Raw genomic sequence first — 17477 nt, 5'->3', positions numbered from 1 at the left:
AGTGGGAGGAGTTAATTGAAACAAACCAAATATGGGGGAGAGGCGGCGGGACCTCAGTCCATGGGAGGTATCAGAAAAGGAAAATTTCATGAAAGTGGTAAAAATTAACAAATAATAAGGGAAATAATAGTACTATGTGTTGAACTTTAAAACAATTTTAAGCTGTTTGACAGAATCAACTTTTTTCCCCATTACATATATCTTTATTTAAGATATAAAGGATATATATAGGAATAAATAAAGGATAAGGGAATATGCATTCTCCAAAAAAGGAAATAAAGAAAAACCATACAAAAGTACTGAAAGGGAACTCAGAATGTAGAAAGTCCCAGATGTTCAGTCTGATATTTCTAAGGCTGTCGCTCCCACACCCCCCAGAATCAGACTGTGAAAAGCCCTGCTTGTGCTTCCAGATGGGTAAGGAGCCGTAAACTTCTGTTTGTTCTCAGCGCTCACACTCAAGATTTCCCGTGTTTGAAGTGGTATGTACATCACTATAAAGAGTTTGGCCATGAACCAGTTCTTCACTTTACTGTCCTTCCACAGAAATACCACGTTGGTTTTAAAACTCCCTCGTCGGTTGACAGTCGTTGGTGAGAGGTTGCTTTGTGTATAGCGTTCGGGTCACGTAATCACCAGCGCGTGTCCTGTTTTTCTCCAGGTTGTCCTCTGAAGATGGAGAAGAAGCTTCTGCTTACTTCTATGAAAGTGACGACTCCCTTGAAACAAGAGCAAAGGCTCCTTCGCCGGGGGAGATGGACCTGCTGGGCGAGATCCTGGACACGCTGAGCACACACAGCTCAGACCAGGGGAAGCTGGCAGCGGCCAGGAGCCTGGACTTCTTCAGGTCGATGGACGAGATAGATTACAAGCCCACGGTGAGTCAGTTTCCAGCCTGTAACATTAAATGAACACTTTCTCACACTCACTGTGCTGGCCGACATGAAGGTAAGTTTCAAAACTCCAAAAATATCGTAAGAGTTAATCATTAAGACATGATTTCTATAACAAAATTCCAATCAAATGCTGGTGTTTCTCATCATTAACTGAAATTATCTTGTCAAGCAGTATTATTTCCCTACAACCTAATTTTATAGTTGTCTTTTTTGGGGAACTTTTAAACATGAAATGTTCCCATGTTTTTCCTGTATTTTTTGGCTCTTCACAACATTTTAGAAGGGTATGAATTTAAGTAATGTTTCACTGCATTGTTTCAGAAATGAATAAGACTTTAAGCAGATTGAACTGGATTCTTTAAAAACACGAGAGAGAGAGAGGTGGAGTAATTTCTACCCTGTTCTGACTATAATAATTACGGATCTTGGCATTGATTATATAATAGTTTGCTTGTTCTTTGAGTTATTTAGTAGGATTTTCTTTGCAAATCCTTTTTATTTCTCAGCTTTTTTGTAGTATGACAGAAGTTGTATACATCTGAGATGTACAATTTGATGTTTGCCCATACACTTTGAAGTGCTGGCCACAGTTAAGCTAATTAGCCATCCCTTACTTCGCAAAGCTTACTTTTCTTTCCTCTTCTTTGAAACCAGAGTACTTGAGACCTGCCTTCTTCACAAAGCAGTTCGGTCCACATGCTGCATACTAGGTCCCTGTGCTTCGCTGGTCTTCCTTGCACCTCCCCTCCCCCCGCAGTGACACCCACCCCATTCTGCTCTCTACACATATGAGCTTGACTAGATTCCACAGAGAAGTGAGATCATGCAGTGTTTGTGTCCTGACATTTCACTTAGTGCAATGCCCTCCAGGCCCATCCTTGGTGTTTTCTTTGTCACTGGATCATGTCCAACTCTTCATGATCCCATCGGCTATAGAGTGCCAGGCTCCTCTGTCCGTGGGATTCTCCAGGCAGGAATACTGGAGTGGGTGGCCATTCCCTTCTCCAGGGGATCTTCCCCACCTAGGGCTCAAACCCAGGTCTCCTGCATTGCCGGATTCTTTACTGTCTGTGCCATTAGCAGCACCCATGTTATCCCAAATGGCAGGATTTCCTTCTAAGTGATATTCACAGCGGATTCTCTTTATCCATTCACCCGTCAGTGACATTTAGCTGTTCCCACAGCTTCCCTGTATGTGAAGCTGTTCACCAGTGTTCACTTCTCTAGCGAACAGTGCTGCAGTGAACACACACCCGGAAGTGGGGGTACTGCGTCTGGCTGCAGCACGTCATAGTTCGGTTTGTAATTTCTTGAGGCCTGTCCACACCGATGTCCAAAGTGGCTGCATCAGTTTACACTCCCACCCTCTTCTCCACATCCTGGCCGACACTCACCGTCCGGGTTGAACTCTGCAGCCGACAGTTGCACGTGCCCGTCTCAGGCCGTGCCTGTCTTCGGAGCCCTGGGCTGTGGGCCGTGTTCCGAACCCACCGTCGCGGCTGCGTCTCCTCGGGCAGGGACTTCGAGTTCCCAGCCTTGCACGAGAATGATTTCAGAATGGGAAAAGAATGTTGCTGAAGTAACGCCACAGTTTCTTTCCATTTCTTCTAAACGTGTCGTTTCTCCTCTTAGAACAAATCCAACGCGCCCAGCGAGAGCGACCTGGCCCTGCTGTGCAGTGGCTCCGGGGACCAGGCCGGGTGGCACCGGGGCCAGGACGACAGCGCCCTGCTCGGCCGGCAGCTGCCTCCGTCGCCCAGGAAGCGGCTGTCCTCCGGCGCGGGCACTGACCCTCTGTTCATCCTGGAGGAGGAGGCAGCCGAGCGACCCCTTGGCGTTGGCGCGGAGAGCCGGGCCCCGGCGCAGGGGCAGCCGGGCCCCCCTCCAGGCGCCGGAGCGCCCCCTACAGAGAGGAACGAAAAGCTGAGCCCGACTGCGGGCGACGGGGCGGAGGCCGGCCTGGGGCGGCGCCTGTCCACGTGCGTTCCCTGGGAGAAGGAAGGGCAAGACGCCCCCGAGACCGCAGCGGGGTCTGGGCTGCTTCAGGAGGTGGTGTCCTTGTGTCACATCACGTCTGCTTTCCAACAAGACCTGCACATCTCAGGAGGGCGGGCAAGCGGGAACCAGGCTTAAGTCAGCGAACGAAGCGCCCGTCGCGGGCACCCAGCCTTCCACGGAGACGTTCAGGAGCCCACCGCCCCGCGTCGTAAGCAAGGGCTGGTCAGAAAGGCGGCTCTTCTGCTGTCTGAAGTTTTCATTTGGGACACTTCCCCGTCCGCGCGTTTGTCTCGTAGTATGTCGATGACCCATTGATTTTTAAACGTAAAGCTAATTCTCCTACTGTGCTTTTCAGTCAGGTATGAGTTTGTATGTATGTGTGTATGTTGAAAGTATATATTGAGCATCCGATTTCCCAGTGTTTGGTGCTTAACGCCACCTATTTAAGTTAAGTATGCATCTAACCCTTGCACATAACCAGTAGTAGCTACTGTACTAACCTGGTTGAGCATGACCTGGCCAAGATATCAAAACCTATCAGAACTAGCCTGAACCTGTTGACCCACTAATTGCCTTAATCCTAAGCCTATATTAAGCATACTTACCTAATTTATGGGATTCCGTGTAAATTCTGAAAGATAAGTTATGTGTTCTGCAGAGCAATAATGCCTTTTTCGATCATCAAATCAAGGACAGAATTCATATTTTCAAACTTAAAAAGCTCTCTTGTGGACATTGCAGCCATGTTTTCCAAAAAGTATAAAGGTACACACAGACATACCTGTCACTCAGCGAAATACATGAAGTGCTGAATTACAATGTGAAAGTAATGACTGCTGTTTACAAACGACACTTTAAATTTCTTCACAGCCTCTTTTTGCCTTCGCTAACTAGGAGTCACCCCAGAAAGCCAGATGAAACAAAGTGTCCTAGTAGAAAAATGTTCCTGTCTGTTTTTCCCCTAACTAATAATCCTCTTATCAGAATGCTTCACGACATCGCAGACTTACCGCTAAAATAACTGACTTTATATTTTGCAAGTCGTAGGTCTGCAGGCCCCGTGCAGAGCAAGGGCAGCCTCTCCCTACTCAGCAGGGCCGCGGTGTTCAGGGCCCTGTATCCCTGCAGTGCGTCTGCACAGTTCATGAGCCATGCTTCACGCAGATTCCTTGGTTCTCCCCTAAGACCCTGTGTCCGTCCCGGGATCCCGCGCCGGGCCCACCTTGCCCATGGCTGTCATACCTCCTCAGGCTCCTCTTGGATGTGACCGTCTCTAGACCCTCCCGGTCTCTGACGACCTGGGCGGTTCCGAGGAGCACAGGTCAGGTCTGCTGTTGGATGCGCCGCTGCTGGGCCTGTCCAGCGTTTTCCTCGTGGTCGCGGTGGGGCGGTGGGTCCCGGGGAGGGGCTCCCAGCAGAAAAGCGCCGTCTCCTCGCCCCCGCCTGCCCCCGCGGCTGGCAAACGTTGCTGGCCGGGGTCAGCCGCTGGCTGAGGGAGCGCTGGTCGGCCTCCTCCCGGGAAAGCCGCGCCTTCCCTCCGGGCCTCCTGCCGTCGGGGAGGAGACACCAGCACGGCCTCCCTGAGGCCGGGGCCTGTGCTTCCGGTCTGACGCGCGGTATCCACACACACTGCTTGCAGTTCTTCTGCATGGGACTTGGTCTCTCCTCCCTCAAATTCACTGTCACACTTGGAAGTTCTGAGAAGGAATCGCGCATTGATTGCGTCATGATTGGCTAGACTGACAGGAATAATCAGGAGTGAACAACAGTGATGCTGTGCTTCCTCGATTGTTCGCTCCTTCAGTACATGTACTCCATGCATCCCCAATCTTGACTATTTTCTTAATTTATTTTAGGAAAGGTTTGACAAGGCAGTCAAGAACTCCCATCAAAACTGTGCTCTAAAATATTTACTGAAATAATTTTCAGTTAAGATCCTGAAGAGGTTTTGTTAAAAGCACTGCTTAAAAATACGTATTCAGATCGGTCTTTAACTAATTTGAAGAAAATAACCAAGGTTTTCTTTTTTAAGGTAGATTCCAAAATCTAAATGGATATATTTTGAGAGGACAGTTATTCATGTTTATGAAGGAAGGCAGATCTTGTTTTCCTTATAAGGATGAACTCTGTAAGTACTAAGGGTGAAAGTCTGTAATCCTTTTTTTAACACCAAAGTAAGATTCAAGGTTCTTGTTAAATTTTGCCTTTATATACTCATTACAAAATTCCATTTTATATTTAAGTATATAACAAAGAAGTCCATTTATCAGAAGAGCTATTTTAAATGAGGAGGAAAAACTGTCACTCTGGTTGTCAATCTGCCGGTCAGATATTCTTCATAATTTTTGAAAAGAATGTAAAGTAGCCCTTGACTACAAATATTGGAATGAGGCATTTTTTTTCCTTTAGAATTCTCCATCTGGAGAATGGGATCATTGTGAGCGTAGCCTTGACAGAATCTGGGTTTTAGTCCACTCGCTCAGTAAGCCTCAGGGCCTCAGAAATGTGAGTTCTTCTCTTAGTCACCTCCCCAGATGTCTGACCACGCTGTGTGGTGAGGACAGTCACCCCCTGACAAACCACATTCGTGTTAAGGTATTTTTAAGCTGCACTTGTGCCTTATTTTAACACACAAAATCAGCTCTGATAGTCCACATTAAAAACAAAAACTCGGCAAGCATTCATATTTTAAACCGTTAACGTTTTGAGTATTCAAAGTCTGCTCTGAGGCTAGACTCCCCTGTATTGGTGGCTGTAGGGGGAATGAAGGGACATGGCGGTGAGCTCTGAAAGGAGAGTTCTCTGTCCTTACTGTGTTCATGTTTTCTAACTAGACAGTATTTTCTACTATGTGTGAACTCCCCTGCTGTTTGAATTTTTCTCCCCGGACGGAGCAACACCTGTCCTACACGGGACTGTATAAACGAGTCCGACCCTTGGTTCTGGGGCCTGTCTTCACACAGCCTCTAGGCAGTCACCATGCTCCCCAAACCCACTCTATCTTTCACCCCAGAGGTATTGCATCCATGGCATTTCAGAGGATAGCAGAGTCCCATGTGCATTGAGGAACTCTTGGTTCATTAAGTGTCGTTAAGTGGTATATTTTAATGGCTACCTACTTTAGCCTATTTTAGAAAGGCACCAAAATAAAGCATGACTATTTCTCTGATTAAAAATTAATAACTCATTTAAGAAATATTTATCAACTCTTGGTACTGTTCATAGGCAAGGTACAGTAACTGTGGACGTAGGGAAATAGAAGAATTGGCCTAGTCCCTGCTGTGCAGGAGCTAATGAAAAGGAAAAGGAATTGCAAGTCTGTTAATAACAACAATGATGATAATATATTTTCCTTAGGAATTATTCAGCCAAGATTCTATCACCAAAAAAAAAAAAAAAAGCCTTTTAAAGCTGCTCAAACTAAAACATGCTCTCAGTACAGAACCCCTTTTCCACTGTCATACGACGTGCAAGAATGCTGCTGTCTCGGAGACCTGCTCCTAAAGGACAGATTCGGAGGCTCTGAGAAGCCGTGTGTTCTCGTCCAGCTGGCTGGCCGGCCCCCTCTGCTCCCCTGGACCCAGGCAGCAAGGCTCGGTGCTGAACGCGGCCCCTCGGGACCACCCGGGACCAGTCTCTCCACTCCGCTCAGGAAGAACTGAGCGTGTGGACGCCTGTTGACGGCAGGGAGTTTTTGCTGTCTTTACCCTGATAACAGCATTCTCTGCAAACACTTCCTCCGCACCCCACACACTTAAAAGCTGTCTGCGACGTCTGCTGTGGAGTCTGTACTTGTATCCTAACAAACAAGACCCAGGAATGCTAATGAATTCATCGCTTCTGAAATAAGGTGAAGAGGAAAAAAAACTGTGACTGTTCTCGTAATGAGTAGATCTTCCTTCTTCTTTTTCTAGAATATCTGGATTTTCAGGAAAAGGTTATTTTCATGAAAAAATTTTCTAATGTGAATTCCATTTTGTTTCACATACAGGATCCTGATTCTGGGTGGATAGCTGTAGATCAGAACATAATGAAAGGATGTAAAATGAACCCCAGACCTAATTCCCCGAAAGCACTTCTTCATATAGGAGATGGTTTCTTACAAACTGTCAGCATTTCCTCTGTCTAGCCCAGGAATTTGTTCGTGTCTGTTTCTTAAATCTTAAGAGGCCGAGTTCTTTTGAGCAAATCAGTCAATGTTTTGATTTGGTCAAGATAGGGAATTATGTGTATTTAGAAAGAAGCATATTTTATCTTGAAAACAATATAGGATTTTGTGCAATATTTTTTTTCTTGCATAATTTAGTTCATATAAATATGCACATCTGCTTTTCAAGCAGATACCTTAAGGTCATGTTTTTCAGTATTTGTGTAAACTTGTATGTAGCAATGTTCCATGTGATTTTGGGGAAAAAAAAACTTTTTACTGTTGGCAGGAGAAATGTTTTTATTTAAAATAATTATGAATATTGCATTATTGTATCATAACTAACTGCCTCAGCAACAATGAATATGCAATAAGAAAATCCCGAACCTTAGATTAGTATTGACAATACTTTGAAAGAAATGTATATAGTGCAAAATGCTGATTCTTCATTTGTACGTTTCACAAATGCTCAGTTCTGTATCACGTAAATTGAGATGGCATTTGTACGGTGATGACCGAACCATTATGTTGACTGTAATATCCTTTGTGATGCATCTCTGGTAAGATTTATAAAGGGCATTGCCAATACTTTTTGACTGTCTGTAAATTAAGTTAATTTTTGTATAATGTACAGTTTGTTTAACCTTAGAGCTTCTATAGATTTCTATTATACTTGAATGAGGCAGAAAAGCACTGTGGAAAATCTGTAGCTCTGGATGCGACATGCAAACATACCAAAAAAAAAAAACAACAGAACAAGGTACTGAACAGCAAACTTAACCAGACGCTTTCTATCCAGAAAGCTGTATTTTTTCAAACCAGACTTAAATGAAGTAATTTAAACTATAGCAGTCTTTTATCATAAAGGATTGCTAAGTCACAAATGATTACCTCTTTGATATGATACACCTCTGAGCCTCTTCGTCTCTGTGTTACTCCACGTCTCAGAAGAGAGCCCTGTTGAGGTACGTTGACACCTCTGCCCTTTGGTATATTACATAACTTCCAGGACAAAATTTGACTCTGTGCATCCTGGATTCATCGTGTGTATTGAGTCACCATCCTTCAGATGGTCTAGTTTCCACCAAATAATCATATACCAAAAATGAGATTTCTTGAATCTGTTTCAATTTAGTACTTAGAGCAAACAAATGTGAACTGCATGACATCTACAGTTTAAAATGCATAAAGCTTTTTACACAAAAAGTACATATGAGGTTAAAAGTGGAACTTTTCCAAAGCTTATTTCTCTTGCTTTAAACGAATAACTGTCCGGAAGGACTGACTCGCTTGGGCCTTGTGCTGGACATGACGTACCTGCACACACCTGCCATCACCGAGGTGTGTGCCGTCGTCCTCGCATCCTTGAGGCTACAGGATAAATCATCTCTGACCTTGACTACTGTCGGGAGGACACTGTGTAAAAGTATTGTTTGGGGGATTTAAAAATATATGCAAAAGTCAATATTGGATGAACAACACATTACCATGAAGTGCCCAACAATGCAGGTTGAAAATAAAGTTGGTCATAATCAAACCCGCCCGTTGCTGACTCTTCTGTAACGACTGGCCAGCTCTCCCATCAGAGTTCCCAGTGAACTGTCACAGGGACCCCTGCCTCTTCGTCTCAGAGTCTTAGGACTGCTGCAGCGCAAACCCAGGCCTCAGCCCTGCTGGCAGGTCTGCTGGGGAGGGAGGCGGCCAGTGTCTCATGTCCGGGCTCAGAAATGACAGAAGAGGTACGTCTGTGTCAGTAAGGTCAGCAGAGCAGGGCTAGAAGCCAAGCCAGACCAGGACTTACTGACCTTCATGTCAGAGCCGTGGACGGACAGACAGGAGGTAGAATGCATCAACAGCTCTCCCCATCATGGGAAGGTGCGCTGATTTCCAGGGGCTCTCAAGGGCCCACCTAGAGCAAAAGTCAAACTTGAATTAAGCATGAAGTTTCCCTTGGGTGCAGAATTTCTGGGAATGATGTGCTGAACTTTGCACAGAAGCAAAGGTCTGCCCTTGAGAAGAGAGAGAGTATCCTTGAAATCCTAAGATAAAGCTAACTTTGATGGGTTGTTAATTTTTAACATTGCACCCGCTACCATCACAGAGGCTGATCTCAGTACCTTTCTCAGTGTCTTGAGAAAAATGATGCAATTTTAATTTTACAGATGCAGATACAGAAACCCGGCTGGCTTTTCCTTATGTGAAAATGAGAGTGTTCTTTTTGGAGTATTATTTTGCCGTGAGTGAGAATCTCCTTGCCTAAAAGTGACAGTGAATTATAGAACACACAAAACTTTACACATTTATGGAAAATGCAGTATTAATAGGGTAAAAATTAAATAGTGTACTATGGAAGTTTCCAGGTGAATTAAGACCTTCCCCAAGTTCTGCCATTGGTTTGGTCCTGTCACCTGATTTCCCTGAATATTCCTCTATTTAAAATAGAACTGTCTGTCCTTAGAATGAATTTGTAATGTCAAGAAACCTTTGTGTACATTGCAGCTGCCACATACAGTCAGCCCTCTGTACCCAAGGATCCATAACCACAGGTTCAAACAACCCAGACTGAAAATACCAATTCAAGAAAGTTCCAAAAAGCAAAAATTAAATGTTTCCCCTACTGGCAACTATTTACATGGCACTTACACTGATTAGGTATTACAGGAAATCCAGAGACTATTTAAAGCACACGGGGGATGTGCATAGGTTATACAGGACTACCACATCATTTTACGTGAGGGACTTGAAAATCCTTGGATTTGGCAGGAGAGGGTGTGAACCTAAGACCAACTCTTGCCCTCGGCCCCTGTGATACCAAAAGACAACTGCAATTTGAGAGAGAGTGCCTAAGTATCTGATTTCATTTGAACGGATGGGTGTTCAGAGCATAAAATCATAAACCAGAACTAGAAACATCTTACATTCTATAGAATCCCATGGCTCTCGAACCTACCTCTTCAGTAGAACCAACAATGCAGTTTACAAAAGGATGAAAAAAACAAACCTGGATGGTGCTCCTAGGGTTTCTGGAGTAGATGCTGAGATCAGTCCTTTGTAGACAGGAAGGAACTGAGGAACCGAGGAGGCAAGTGGTACCGTCCGTATCCATAGCAACAGGCAGGCTGGCTGGGATGGGAGGCTGACGGGGATCCAGCTTCATGCTGCGGGGCAGGAACACAGGATGGAAATTAAGGGGTGTGCCTAACACACGTTCTCTCCTGCGAGTATTGAGACAAGCCTTCGTGACAAAATGCATTGGGGAAGTTTTTGAGTACCCGATATCTTTTTGGAAGATGATATTAATTAATTGCCCCCTCTGCCTCCCCAGCTCAATTAATTCAATTTCCACGAATCTTCGTTGTGTGCACACACATCTGTGGCATCTTTCCCTCCTCTTCTCCCCTTCCTTCCTCTTGGGTTTGTTTACACCTCCGAGAGTGATGGGTGAGCACCGCCTTGACTATGCGTGGTAACTAAGGGAACACCTGCTGACTGAGCGATGCTGAGGACAAGGAAAGGCACACCATGAATTTTTTATTGCCCCTGTTACTGACATGTAGGGGTTTTGAGAACATTTTGAGGACATTGAGAGAGAAAATATGTCTCTAAATGTCCTTGTCAGAATTGCCACATGTTTATCTAGTACTTCAACATTTTTGCTCATGTTCAAGAACCAACATTCAAGACAAACTTCTTACTCTTCAGTTTTCTAACTTTAAAATCAAACCTACTTTTAAAATGATGACTGTTTCATATTCATGGTGTTTTGTAGTAACACCATTTAAACATCAGTGTTTTTCAAATTTACAAATTACTTTTTGTAGTTGCAGTTTCTAATTTGAGGACTCAGATTGGAATATCAAAATACACTGATGGTATTCACTCAGTATTTTATCCAGTTTCCTCCAAAATATAAACTTAAATAATTTTAATTGAGCTGAGTTTTCAGAGATTTGATAAATGTCTGAATTGGATACAACCCATTAGGCAGAAATCTCAATTTGTGAAACAAATGTTAGGGAGAAGTGCTCTGTTTTATATTACAGGCTTCCTACATAAGGGATAAGCTTAATGGCAAACTGTTAGAAAACTACTTGAATTTCTAAGAAAAGGATAATTGCTAGGTGCTTGAAACTTGTCTTTAAAAAAAACTACAGCAAATTAAAATTATTTCTCATCAATAATAATTATATTTAACAATGTGACCATACACATACAGCAAAAGAACATACTGTATGAAAATAAAGCAACACTATTCTTGGAGGTTGTTGTGGAGGCTTAATATTGATTTTTTAACCATCATCTGTAAGGTGAATGAAAGGTTCCTGGGCGTTTTGATTTCAAGGTTATGAAAGGATTTTCAAGTTGTTCTGCTTACACTCATATAAGCTGTAGGTAAATCTGTTGAAAATTAAAAGACTGCTATCAAGATTGCCAGGAAAAATATCAACAACTTCAGATATGCAGATGAAACCACCCTAATGAAAGAAAAGGAAGAGGAACTAAAGAGCCTCTTGATGAGTGTGAAGGAGGAGAGTGAAAAAACTGGCTTGACACTCAACATTCAAAAAACTAAGATCATGACATCCAGTCCCATCACTTCATGGCAAATAGACGGGGGGAAATGGAAGCACTAACAGATAAAGATCAGAGCAAAATAAATGAAAAAGAAATTAAACAGTGACAAAAATCAATAAAAGTAAAAGCTGGTATTTAGAGAAGATAAAATTGATAACACTTTAGTGAGACAAATTGAGAAAAAAAAGGGAGAAGACTCAAGTCAATAAATTAGAAGTGAAAAAGAACAGACATGCAAAGGATCATAACAGACTACTATGAGCAACTATATGCCAATAAAATGGACAACCTGGAAGAAATGGACAATTTCTTAGAAAAGTACAATCCTCCAAAACTGAACCAAGAAGAAATAGAAAACATGAGTAGACCAGTCACATGCCCTGAAATCAAAACTGATTTAAAAAATCTTCCAACAAGCAAAAGTTCAGGGCCAAATGGCTTCACAGGCAAATTCTATCAAACATTTACAGACGACTTAACACCTATCCTTCTCAAGCAATTTCAAAAACTTGCAGAGGGAAGAAAACTCCCAAATTCATTCTAGGAGGCCACCATTACTCTGATACCAAAACCAGACATCACAAAATAAATTATGGGACTAGTATCACAGATGAACATAGATGCAAAAATCTACAACAAAATACCAGCAAACAGAATCCAACATTAATACATTAAAAGAACCAGACACCATGATCAAGTGGAATTTATCCCAGGGATTCTTCAATATATGCCAATCAATCAATGTAATATACCATATTAACAAGTTGAAGAATAAAAAACATGATAATCTCATAGATACAGAAAAAGCTTTTGACACAATTCAATACCTATGTATGAAAAGAACTTTTCAGAGAGTAGGCAAAGAGGGAACCTAGCTCAACATAAGAGAGGCCATATGCGACAAACACAGAGCAAACATTATTCTCGATTTTGAAAAACTGAAAGCATTTCCTCTAAGATCAAGAACAAGACAAGGGTGCCCACTCTTTGCCACTGTTATTCAACATAGTTTTGGAAGTCCTAGCCACAGCAATCAGAAGAAAAAGAAGAGGAATCCAGATTGGAAAAGTAAAACTGTCACTGTGCAGATGACATTATATTGTACATAGATACTGCCAGAAGACTACTAGAGGTCATCAATGATTTTGTAAAGCTGCAGGATACAAAATTATAGCACAGAAATCCCTTGCCTTCCTATACACTAACAACAGAAAATCAGAAAGAGAAAAAAAGAAAAAAAATGCATTCACCACTGCAACAAAATAATAAAATACCTGGGAATAAACCTACTTGAGGAGACAAAAGACCTGTATTTAGAAAACCAGAAGGTACTGCTGAAAGAAGTCAAAGACAAATAAGAAAATATACCATGTTCTTGGATCAGAAGAATCAATATTGTGAAAATGACTAAACTATCCCAAACAATCTACAGATTAGTGTAGTCTCTTATCAAATTCCAATGACATTCTTCACAAAATTAGAACAAAAAATTTTTACAATTTGTATGGAAACACAAAAAAGTCCCGAATAGCCAAAGCAATCTTGAGAAAGAAAAATGGAGCTGGAGGAATAAACTTTTCTGACTTCACCTATACTACAAAGCTTCAGTAATCAAGATAATATGGTACTGGCACAAAAACAGAAATACCGTTCAATGGAACAAGGTAAAAGCCGCTCCCCCCCAAATCCATACACCTATGGGCCCCTTATCTTCAACAAAGGAGGCAGGGATATACAATGGAGAAAAGACAGCCTCTTCAATAAGTGGTGCTGGGAACACTGAAAAGAATGAAATTAGAACATACTCTAACACCATACACAAAGAACTAAAAAAAATGGGTTGTAGACCTAAATGTAAGTCCAGAAACTGGAAAACTCTTAGAGGAAAACATAGAACACTCTTTGACATGAATCACAGCAAGACCCTCTTTGACCTACCTCCTAGAGTTATGGAAACAAAACCAAAAACAAACAAATGGGACATAATAAAAGCTTTTGCACAGCAAAGTAAACTATAAACAAGATGAAAAGACAACCCTCAGAATGGGAAATATAATTGCAAACAAAACAACTTTGAAAAAGGATTAATATCCAAAATATACAAGGAGCTCGTGCAGCTCCATATCAGAAAAACAACCCAATCAACAAACAGGCAGAAGACCTAAACTGACATTTGTCCAAAGAAGACACACAGATGGCCAAACATATGAAAAGATGTTCAACATCGCTCAGTATGGAGAGAAACAAAAATCAAAACTGCAGCATCACACTAGTTAGAATGGCCACCATCAAAAAATCTCCAAACGATAAATGTGTACAGGGTATGGAGAAAACTTTACATTCCCTACTCCCATACAACCACTGTGGAGGACAATATGAAGATTCCTTGAAAAGACAAGGAATAAAACTATAATATGACTCAACAATCCCACTCATGGACATATATCCTGAGAAAACCATAATTCAAGAAGACCCATGTACCCCAATGTTCATTGCAGCTTTATTTATTGGCAGGACATGGAAGCAATCTCAATGTCCATGAACAGATGAATGAATAAAGAAGTTGTGGTACATATGTCCAGTGGACTATTACTTAGCCATAAAAGGAACAAAATTGGGTCATTTGTAGTGATGTGAAGAAACCCAAAGTGTCATACATAGTGAAGTCAGAAAGAGAAAATCAGACATCATATACTAATGCACGTATTTATGGAATCTAGAAAAATGGTTCTGATGAGCCTATTTGCAGGGAAGGAATGGAGAGGCAGACGTAGGGAATGGACTTGTATTCACAGCGGGGAGAGAGAGAGGGTGAGGCACACAGAGTGACACTGCCATGTATACACTGCCGTGTTTAAAATAGATAACAGAGGAAACGGAGCTCAACTCTGAGGTCTGCGACACCTAGAAGGATGGGGTAGGGTGGGGGGTGTGAGAGGGTGGCTGAAGAAGGAGGGGGTATTTCTATACTTAGAGCTGATTCATGCTGTTGTCCTGCAGAAACCAGCACATCACTGTAAGGCAGTTACAATCAAATTAATTGACAAAAGGAAAGAAATCATAAAAATCAGAGCAGAAATAAATGAAACAGAAAAAAGAAAAAGTTAAAAATACCCTTAAAATAAAAGTTGGCTCTTTGAGAAAATAAACAAAATTGATGAACCTTTTAGCCAGACTCAAAATAAAATTGGATAGGTCTCAAATTAATAAAACTAGAAAAAGGAGAAATCACAAATGACACTGCAGATCTCAGGATCATAAGAGACTACTATATATGCCAATAAAATGGACAACCTGGAAGAAATGAACCAGGAAGTATTAGAAAATATACACAGACCAATCACAAGTAATGAAACTGAAACAGTAATTAAAAATCTTCCAGCAGAAGTCCAGGACCTCATGGCTTCACAAGCAAATTCTATCAAACATTTATGTTAGACCTAACACCTTTCCTTCTCAAAACTCTTTCAAAGAATTGTAGAGGGAAGGACACTCCAAATTCACTCTACGATATTACCATCACCCTGAAACCAAAACCACACAAAGATATAACAAAATAAGGAAAGTAAAGGTCAATATCACTGATGAAAGAAAATCCTAATAATAGAGTAGCAAACAGAATTCAAAACACGTTAGAAGAATCATATACTGTGATCAAGTGAGATGTATTCCAGGTATGCAAGGGTTCTCCAATATATGCAGATCAACCAATGCAATACACCATGTTAATAAATTAAAGAATAAAAGCCATATGATCATCTCAGTAGATGCAGAAGAAGCTTTTTACAAAATTCCACACCCATTTATGGTAAAAAACTGTCCAGACAGTGGGCACAGAGGGAACACATCTCAATATAATAAAGGCCATATACAACAAAGCTACAGCAAACATCTTTCTCAATGTTGAAATACTAAAAGCATTTCTCTGAATAGCAGGAATAAGATAAGGATGTCCATTCTGACCGTTCTTATTCAACATAGTTTTGGTAGTTCTAGCCCAGCAATCAGGGAAGAAAAATAAATGAAAGAAATATCAGAAAAGAAGTAAAACTGTCACTGTTTGCAAATGACATGTTACTATACATAGAAAATCCTAAAGATGCCACCAGAGGAGCGTCCCTGGTGGTTCAGGAGTAAGGAATCCATCTGCCAATGCAGGAGACACAGGTTTGATCCCTTGTCTGGGCGGATCCTACGTGCTGTGGAGCAACGGAGCACGTGGAGCACCACTGCTGAGCTTAGGCCGTGGGGCCTGAGAGCCACAAGGACCAGCCCATGCGCTGCAGCTACTGAAGTCCGTGGGCCCCAAAGCCCGCGCTCCTCAGTGAGAGACGCCACTGCAAGAAGCCCGTGACAGCCACACAGAGTGGCCACCACCCGCCACAACTAGAGAAAAGCTCGCATAGCCACAAAGACCCGGCACAGCCGGAAGTAACAAAAGTATCTAAAAACAAGTTTTTGAGATTAATTTGTGCTTTTATTTGCCAATATAATTAACTACAGTGGATTGCAAACTTTCTTGATTTAAAAATACATTTTATATCACAATCCAACACACACATATATAATATGTATACATATATAAAAGCAAAACAAAGTTTTACCAAAAACCCTGAGTGTTATTTTTTGGAGACCTTTATTAAAAAAAAAACAAAACACAGGAGAAACAATAATCTTAAAAGAAAAACAGATGCCACCAGAAATCTACTGGACCTAATCAATGAATTTGGTAAAATTTCAGTATATAAAATTAATGCATGGAAATCTTTCATATTTCTATACTAACAATAAAAAGTAAACAGAAATTAGGAAAACAATTCCATTTACCACTGGAAGGAATAGTATAAAATACCTAGAAATAAGCCTACCTAAGGAGGCAAAGTTTTAAGCTCGCTTAAAACTCAACATTCAGAAAACTAAGATCATGGCATCCGGTCCCATCACTTCACGACAAATAGATGGGGAAACAATGGAAAGAGTGAGAGATGGTTTTTTTTGTGGGGGGGGGCTCCAAAATCACTGCAGATGGTGACTGCAGCCATGAAACTAAAAGACACTTGCTCCTTGGAAGAAAAGCTATGACCAACCTAGACAGCATACTAAAAAGCAGAGACATTACTCTGCCAACAAAGGTCCGTCTGGTCAAGGCTATGGTTTTTCCAGTGGTCATGTATGGATGTGAGAGTTGGACTGTGAAGAAAGCTGAGCGCCGAAAAATTGATGCTTTTGAACTGTGGTGTTGGAAAAGACTCTTGAGGGTCCCTTGGACTGCAAGGAGATCCAGCCAGTCCATCCTAAAGGAGATCAGTCCTGAGTGTTCATTGGAAGGACTGATGCTGAAGCTGAAACTCCAATACTTTGGCCACCTGATGCGAAGAACTGACTCATTGGAAAAGACCCTGATACTCGGAAAGATTGAAGGCAGGAGGAGAAGGGGATGACAGAGGGTGAGATTGTTGGATGGCATCACCGACTCGATGGACATGAGTTTGAGTAAACTCTGGGAGTTGGTGATGGACAGGGAAGCCTGGCGTGCTGCAGTCCATGGAGTCCCAAAGAGTCGGACACGACTGAGTGACTGAAGGAGACAAAAGACCTATACTCATAAAAATATAAACACTGATGAAAGAAATAAGACACAAACAGATGGAGTAATATACCACATTCTTGGATTGGAAGAATCAATATTGTGAAAATGAATACACTACCCAACAAGCTATAGATTTGGTGCAATTCCTGTCAAATTATCAAGGTCATTCTTCACGGAATTAGAACAGAAATTTTACAATTAGTGTGGAAACACTAAAGATCCAGGGTAGCCAAAGCAATCTTGAGAAAGAAAAACATATCTGGAGAAATCA

At 41.8% G+C, this 17477-nt stretch overlaps 1 protein-coding gene and 1 long non-coding RNA gene across 4 annotated transcripts in view; one reads left to right on the top strand and one right to left on the bottom strand.

Moving 5' to 3' along the window:
- DENND1B (DENN domain containing 1B) overlaps positions 1-8578 on the top strand; it is a 278593-nt gene extending 270015 nt beyond the window's left edge. For all 3 annotated transcript variants that reach the window (XM_043922760.1, XM_043922761.1, XM_043922759.1), the window contains 2 exons: positions 662-878; positions 2529-8578. In XM_043922760.1, coding sequence (XP_043778695.1) covers positions 662-878; positions 2529-3029 — 718 coding nt within the window. In that variant the 3' untranslated portion in view covers positions 3030-8578. The remainder of the gene's footprint in view (positions 1-661; positions 879-2528) is intronic.
- Positions 769-17477, bottom strand: part of LOC122707359 — a 44246-nt gene continuing 27537 nt past the window's right edge. Inside the window, exons 2-3 of the long non-coding RNA XR_006344816.1 lie at positions 10043-10199; positions 769-895 (exon numbers count right to left, since the gene is read on the bottom strand). This is a non-coding gene — a long non-coding RNA (uncharacterized LOC122707359). The remainder of the gene's footprint in view (positions 896-10042; positions 10200-17477) is intronic.

Source organism: Cervus elaphus, chromosome 14 (genome assembly GCF_910594005.1).
Source record: "Cervus elaphus chromosome 14, mCerEla1.1, whole genome shotgun sequence".
NCBI lineage: Eukaryota > Metazoa > Chordata > Mammalia > Artiodactyla > Cervidae > Cervus > Cervus elaphus.
The sequence above is the reverse complement of the archived record's forward strand: the minus strand, read 5'-3'. Positions and strand labels throughout refer to the sequence as shown.